The sequence below is a fragment of the Myotis lucifugus genome, unplaced genomic scaffold (genome assembly GCF_000147115.1).
Source record: "Myotis lucifugus unplaced genomic scaffold, Myoluc2.0 scaffold_66, whole genome shotgun sequence".
In the NCBI taxonomy this organism is placed as follows: domain Eukaryota; kingdom Metazoa; phylum Chordata; class Mammalia; order Chiroptera; family Vespertilionidae; genus Myotis; species Myotis lucifugus.
The window spans coordinates 4,134,497-4,142,249 of NW_005871114.1; the positions used below are offsets into that span (position 1 = coordinate 4,134,497).

A 7,753-nucleotide genomic window follows, 5' to 3' on the forward strand; every position below is an offset into this window, starting at 1 on the left:
CTACAACATTAGGCATGTTTTGGACTTTTTGTCATCAACACCATCTCCTGAATCTTCTGTAGCTAGTAAAAAGGAGAAAAGCAGTATTATTGGGAGTCTGGCTACGTAGTGTTTTTATTCTAACACTCGAATGATGTTAGTATTAACTTTATGGCTTAATTAGTTTTAGCTTATAGCAAATACTAAAGGCTTGACTATTTAAAAACTTAATACATATTCAGAATTAGTCCACTTAAAAGTAGAATCTAATAAAGAATTAGCCAATTATAACATCTGTTTCTCAAGAGAACCACTGAAGTACACAATCTGGGAATCTGAGTTGTTGCTTTGGGCTAGGCACAAAGCTTGTTGCCTGGAAATACAAAATAATGTTCCTAGTTCACAGAAACTTGTCACTGTAATAGAAAAAAGGTTCAGCAGTGATTTTTATGCACATAAAGTAGAGAAGATCCACATCCTATATAGTAAAAGGGTAATATGCAAATTGACCCTAACAGCAGAGTGACTGGGAATCACTGGTCACTATGACACACACTGACCACCAGGGGGCAGATGCTTAATGCAGGAGCTGCCCCCTGGTAGTCAGTGTGCTCCCACAGGGGGAGCACTGCTCAGCCACAAGCCAGGCTGACGGCTGCCAATACAGCGGTGGTGGTGGGAGCCTCTCCCGCCTCCTCAGCAGCACTAAGGCTGTCTGACTGCAGCTAGGCCTGCTCCCCGCTGGCAAGTGGACACCCCCAGAGGGCTCCCGGGCTGCCAGAGGGATGTCTGACTGCCAGCTTAGGCCCAATTCCCCGGGGAGTGGGCCTAAGCCAGCAGGTGGTCATCCCCCGAGGGGTCCCAGACTGCAAGAGGGCACAGGCCGGGCTGAGGGACCCTCCCAAGTGCACAAATTTTTGTGCACCGGGCCTCTAGTTCAATATACTGAATATAGATAGATAGATAGATAGATAAATAAATAAATAAATAAATAAAAATGCCACGAGCCACTTAAAGGACCTGATACCCTATTACCCTGTTTATCATAAAATTGAGCGAAAGATTAAATTTTATTGTACTAAGAAATATCACTTGCTCAGTAAGATTACCACTTTTGTTATCTTTTTGAAGTGCAAATTAGATATTATGGCTTTCCTATTTAAATCCCTTTAATGACTTCCCCTAGCTCTTCTGGAGGACACATCCTTAGTAAGGCCTTCAAGGCAACACAACCTGTCAGGGCTGCCTGCATTACCAGCCTCTGATACTTTGCCCTGGTTACTGTCTAGTCTCAAGTTCTCCAGTTGCACCAAGCTTATTGCTACTTCACAGCCTTTGTACATGTTCTCTTCTTTCTCTCCTTTCTGAACCCCACCTCTCTTTGCTTAGCCAGAGTTCAGAGTTTAGCATAAGCATCCTTCCTCAGGTACACTCCTCATGCTTCCTCTGATAGTTAGATAACCAAGCACTCATTTATTTTAACATCTAGCTCCCCCATTTGTGAGATAAGGGCCCAGTCTCTCCCCAGGGCCTGCCTAACACAGGGCCTTGTACTGAATAAGTACATAAGTGAATGGATATCAAGGAGTCAGAAATCCTATTTTTATTCTATTGAAGGATATCCTTAGCCTTTTCAGCAAAAGACTTTCTCCCTCTTTGAAGTGTTTAAAATACTCTTAAACACAATAGAACGCTCTAAAAGGACTGTTGTATCTTTTGTTTTGCAAGGCCTTTCCAGATAGAGATGAATTCTTTGTTAAACAATAACAATTTCTTACAAAACTTTTTGAGTGCTGAACTCTCAAGAAAAAAATGTCATCATATTCACATTCCACTTTAAAGATGACATTTTGAGACATCTGGTGAGCTAATAATTGATCCTGAGTGTCTTACAGAGGTTTTCTGAAGAAAGTCTAACAAAGTGATTTTAAGAGTAGAGATTTCATTAGGAAAAATAGCCGTGTGTGGAGACATTTGAGGCGCAGGCAGGCTAAGTCTTGGAGTACCTGTTGACACCTCACTCAGCTGGCCAGCTTTGCTTTACATGTAGGGCTACCTGGAGATCTGTAAAACCTTCTCATTATATAGAGAAGGATATTAAGCTCAGAGAGGTTCCGCAAGTCGCTTAAAGTCTCACAGCGAATGCATAATGTTGGGACTAAAATTGTTGATCCCTTTGATTTCATGGTTTCATGTTATTTCTAAAAACTCAGTATCTGCAGAGGAACCCCCGGCACCAGTTTCTAGGGTGGACGAGGAAGCACTAGCCCCCCCCCTAGTTCAATGGGACCAGCCCTTTCCATCCGGATTTCTAAGGAAGGCCTGCTTCTGTCTTGGGGGGGCGGGGGGGGGGGTTGGAGGGAGGGGAGGTAACCTGAAAATCACTAACATCTTAAAATTATCAGACTGTACAGTAAAGCAAGTTTAATATTTGTGTTTACTTTTTATGCTTTTGTCATGTGACTTCTGGCTACTTGCAAGAAGAAAAATCAAATTCCATCTAACCTTTTTCAGTCATGTTTCCTTCTTCCTGCTTTTTCACCTCCTCTTCCATTACCTTCACCTTTGCATCATATTCATCAGCCAGAGATTTCCACTCCATTCTGTTATTCTGAAGGCCATTCAGCATGGGGGTGACTTCTTGGTGAAACCGGGAGAACTCCTACAGAGAATTTCAGGTCAAAAACTACTTAAATTGTGTGGTTAATATTCAGTACTTTCCATATGCAGAAGAGCTGTAAGAAAATGTTCCGGTGTTCAGCGCTGCTGGGTCGAATTTAACTCAGTGCCTTGGGAACGGAGACAGGGGCTTCCTTTCTTGCCTGCCTAAGTCAATTTGCTCTCATCTGAGTTCTTTCTCCTTCCACTCCTGAATGAGAGATTAGGATAATACCGCAAACTACCTTGGAGAAATAAGGACACCACTAATGGCTTTTCATGTGGGGTCTTTTTGAATTTGGTTAACAGTTTGAAAGCAAAATTCTCATCCAGATGATTATGTATTTCACCCAAATAATTTCTTTACTTACCTTATATACAAAAGTACAAACAAAATCAATAAATCCAACTTGAAGTTTAGGCAGTTCATCTTTTTTGTTTCTGTCCATCATAGGCTAGAAAGAAAAATAAACCCTTTAAAGATAGTTTTCTAAGGTTCAGCAAACAAAATAGACTAATTTGTATCGATATTTTTAAATAAATAGTGTGTTTTTTATGTCAAGGTCTTTACAATAGGTTGTTGCTGCAGCACTGTTCTCTCCAGATCTCCTTGTTCCCAAAATTCACTCGCAACTAGAAGTGCTACCTGCAAATAAGAAAGACTTGGTTCATGAAAGCAACTTATTAATAGAGAATCTTCACTGTATTAGTATGAATGACATTTAAGACAGGGTTTATAGTTACTGTTAAAGTACCTCTGAGCATATTGTCATACCGCATACTCTTTGATTTTAAAAAGATGACATTTACAGATCATATGGAAATGGGAAAGGAGAATTTCTCTTCTTATCAGTGTTCCAAACTCATTCTGGGAGTGCCTACCTCCTAGTTGCTATTGTCACCATCTCTCAACAGTAAAAAAGGGAAATGGGAAGATATTTAATTCCATTATATTATGCTTCAAGCTCTGGAACCTCCCAAGTCCTTCTGTCCTGCTTCTATTAGCATCTAGCATCTATCTGCATGTGTGATGCACACCGCACTCACACATATGCACACAAAGGCTAGAACACAGCTTTACTTGATTACAGTGTGCAGATATTTGAGGGTTTATTTATAACCTTTTTAAAAACCCAATATCAAATTTATTGAACACCTACTAGCTGCCTTATATTGGCATGAGCCAAGCTTGCCAAGAGGAATGAGATGTGACATTTTTCTTTAAGATGCTCACAGTCTAGTGAAGGCAGTCATGTACTAGTATACAGTGTGGTAAGTGCTATAACAGTAATAGTATGAATGTTATGGAACAAGGAAAATGGAGTAAATTTAAGTTTAACAAAGGGGGGAGGTTGTGCACTGAAGAAGGGATTGCTGGAAAGAGAAAAGCACTAATGATTCATCCTCGTGCTGATTTATCACACAATCCCTGAATAACTGTACGTAAACTTTTTATTGCCTGTTCAGTGATAAGGAATACTTTCAGGAAAGCATTTTCTTTCTAATATTCCCTCTACTTGTCTTGTTCTGGGGCCTGATCAAAAAGACCTATTGTCTTACATCTGTGAGCTCATGAAAGCAATTTGCCTTTTTTCATACCCAACAGGGAACATTTTATCTTTGTCTTAACTTCTCAAGTTCCTCTTTCCATCTTTTTAAATTATAAACTGATTATTTGAGAGGACAAGTCCAGGGTAATGGAAGATAATAGCTTCATATAAGTGATATATCATAATTAATTAGCCATCCTTCTATTCATGGACACTTAGATTATTTCAAATAAGTGATAGCTATAATACCACTTGATAACTCTATTGATAACCCAGAAGGAGAATAATAAATGTGTGTGTGAATAAATGTCTGAGGTTACCTGATATACTCACGTTCCCTTTTACGTGGGACCTACGAGTGTGACAGAAAAGGAAACATAATTTTATTCACCTGACTTTGAACCTCCCAGGGCTTGGTTATAGCTGACAAGTCACATGCAGTCATCATCATTGCCCTTTAGAAGAAAAAAAATTGTTAATATAGAAAGAAATACAAAATAAGTGATTTTTGCCAAAATAGGAATAAAATTCTGACTACTCACATGATGATCTCTTTTTTGGTTGGATCAATGGTTATGTATTTGATGGCCTCTTCTTCAGTTTCCATTTTTTCACAGGCATCAACAATTTTTTGAAACATTGTTCTCTTCCTAAAAAAGATACAGCTGTGCAATAGCATATAAGACCAGAGGGTAAAAAGGTATCTTTAACATGAGCTTTTCAGATCTCCTGAAGCACATCCAATGACTCTTGTGGGTGTGGACCCCAAGGTAAGAAGTTACATTTTATAATATATATGTGCATAAAGTATAGCCATATTTGCATGACTATATCTGAGACAAGCTCTACACACACTGTACTATTCAGTTAAATTGTCTTACTGCGCGTAAGCTCTGTTGGGTCACCTTTCACAATGAGGTGTAAAATTGAAGATATGCAAACCCTACAGCAATTTCATTTCTAGGGAGAGTTTTTAGGAAACATATATATATATACAAGGACATACAATTCAGTATTGTGGGCAATTATGAAAAATTTGAAATAATCTAAATTTCCATGAATAGAAGGATGGCTAAATTAATTATAATTATGGTATATGCATACAGTTGAATATACAGTTCAAACGAATTAACTGGATCTCCATTTACCGCCAAGGCAAATCTTTAAAAGAAAATGTTGCATGTAAAAAGCAAGTTGCAGAAAGGTATATACAGTATGATACCATTTATGGGAAATTTTTAAATCTACTTCACAATACCATATAAAAACATGGATGGAAAGGAATACACAAATACACATCAGCCTCTGAATGGTCATGTCTTTGAGGGAGAAAGGAGGGGTCTTTCATGGTGGAGTGTGTGTGTGTGGGGGGGAAATATCTCATTTCTATCACTTTTTTTCTCCTTTAAAAAAAAATAAGACAGGTGTGGCAAAATCTTAGCATTTGTTGAATCTGAGTTATATTATCCTAAGTATCTGTCTTCATGTTTGAACTATCTAATAATTAAATTTTTAATTAAGAAGGATCAGAGAGGCACAATTTGATACTTCCCATCAAAGTCATTAAATATTTGGATCCTATAACTTGTTCACTTTGTTCTAATCCATTTTCACCAAGCAGCTTTATGGTTCACTGACAAGAAAATGTGCAGAAGCTTGAAGTATCTGGTCCTTGGTAACTATTATTATAATAAATAAGCTGGCACTCTGCTGTATATAACTCAGAATTCTGGGAGTTTGGTTAATTTGCATCAGTATCACCAAGATTGTTCATCTCCCAGACTCCGGACCATGGTGAATTCAGGACAAAAGCCACCTCATGAGGTTGTGTGGGATCACCCTTCTGGCAATGCGACAATCTTGCTGAATATTCCTCAACTCAACCTTCTTCAGATAAACTATTTAATATTAGGGGCTTAGCTTTTAAAAGTTTGCAGATGTCTAGAAATTCACTGTCATGCATCTTGAAGGTGTTTTATTGATAACCCAAAAGGAGAATAATAAATGTGTGTGTGAATAAATGTCCTTCAAGTTCATTGCAATGGACCATTTATGGAAGGCAGAACCACACAGGTATAAGGAAGTTCTGTACTTACTTGAAGTATAAAGCCAGGTCAGTTGCTATTATTGCAACTTCAAACAAATGAATAACTGTTTCAAACTGGCGTTTATTTAGGTTCTGGAAGATGTTTAAACTCTGTAAGATGAACATTCACAATAAAGTGCAATCATTAATTTGCCTGTGATTCAACAAACAAACCAAACTATGCCTAAAATAAAGATTATTTACAGAGAGAAGAAAACTAGGTCTTCCACTGTTTTGCTTTCAATTTTTGCTTTCACTGTTTGCTTTCAATTTTTGCATCTTGGATTAAGAAAACCTCTCTACTTTGAGTAAGTAATTTACCCATAAAAATAGATATTAGCAAATGTTCATGTAATCAGTATAAGATTTTGAAGTAAATAAAAGTGTTTTCTTCCAGGACCATTTAAACAATACTAATAGGTTTAAATATGTGCTTGTATTAATCAAAGAGCTTTAATAAAGAATATCTGGTAGATGTCCAACTGTTAGATATCCATGTTGAATTACCTACCATGTAATTTCAGAGTGATCACAGGAAAATTTTCAGGAACTGTGAATTACACTAGTACTCATGTGTGTGTATGAAAAATAATGAAATTCTCCCAAGCTGTTCTCAAAATGTATCCTTGCAATAATATTTTACAAAGACTTAACTAGACCTTTCTTGAAAGAGTTTCCCACTAATGATCTCTTCACATATGGATTGGCTTCCTTTCTTAGTGTTCTAGAAAACTAGAGTATAAAGTTGGGAGTGGTTTTTAAAAGATCTGATATTCCAAATAGACCTTTATAGGCATACAGGCTAAAGGACAGATATATAGTGGTTTTGCCAAATGAAATTGACTGTTATGAAATACAGGAAAAGTTCCGCTGGAAAGAAAAGAGGAAATAGTATATTAACTTATGTAGAGATAGAGGCAGCATAAAATAGACTTGCAAACCCAAGACCAGCTATGGCTCTCTGTTATTCCAAGAGACTGAAAAACTAGAAAGCAAGAAGTGAACAAAGAACTCAAGTTTTCTATATTATCTATACAAATAAAAGGGTAATTTGGTAATTAGACTGGGACACCTTCCTGGAGACCTTCTGGACATTCTTCCGGACAAAGCTGCGGCTGCAAGAGCTGAGCCCCTTGCACGAATTTTGTTTATCGGGCCTCTAGTCTATAGTAATAAAAGCGTAATATGCTAATTAGACCAGATGTCCTTCCGGATGACCTTCCGGACAAAGCTGAGGCTGTGAGGGAAGCCCGGGTCCAGGGTCCCGGGTGCCAGAGGGAAGCCAGTGTTGGCAGCAGGGGGAAGGAAGGCCTATTCTTGCACAAATATCGTGCATCGGGCCTCTAGTGTAATTATAACTATGAACAAAAGCAAGAGTTGAAACTGATGGTTTCCTCAGGAAAATAAAATGGAGTAGTGCGGAGATGTGATCCAAGAGGTATTAGTAATATCACTTAAACTGAGGGAGGGGATAGTATGG

The 7,753-nt window shown here is 38.1% G+C and overlaps 1 protein-coding gene across 1 annotated transcript in view; it reads right to left on the reverse strand.

Moving 5' to 3' along the window:
• PDE6C (phosphodiesterase 6C) overlaps positions 1-7,753 on the reverse strand; it is a 38,191-nt gene continuing 30,438 nt past the window's right edge. The window contains exons 16-22 of the mRNA XM_006090018.3: positions 6,284-6,384; positions 4,730-4,837; positions 4,579-4,642; positions 3,209-3,283; positions 3,009-3,092; positions 2,485-2,641; positions 1-62 (exon numbers count right to left, since the gene is read on the reverse strand). Coding sequence (XP_006090080.1) covers positions 1-62; positions 2,485-2,641; positions 3,009-3,092; positions 3,209-3,283; positions 4,579-4,642; positions 4,730-4,837; positions 6,284-6,384 — 651 coding nt within the window. The remainder of the gene's footprint in view (positions 63-2,484; positions 2,642-3,008; positions 3,093-3,208; positions 3,284-4,578; positions 4,643-4,729; positions 4,838-6,283; positions 6,385-7,753) is intronic.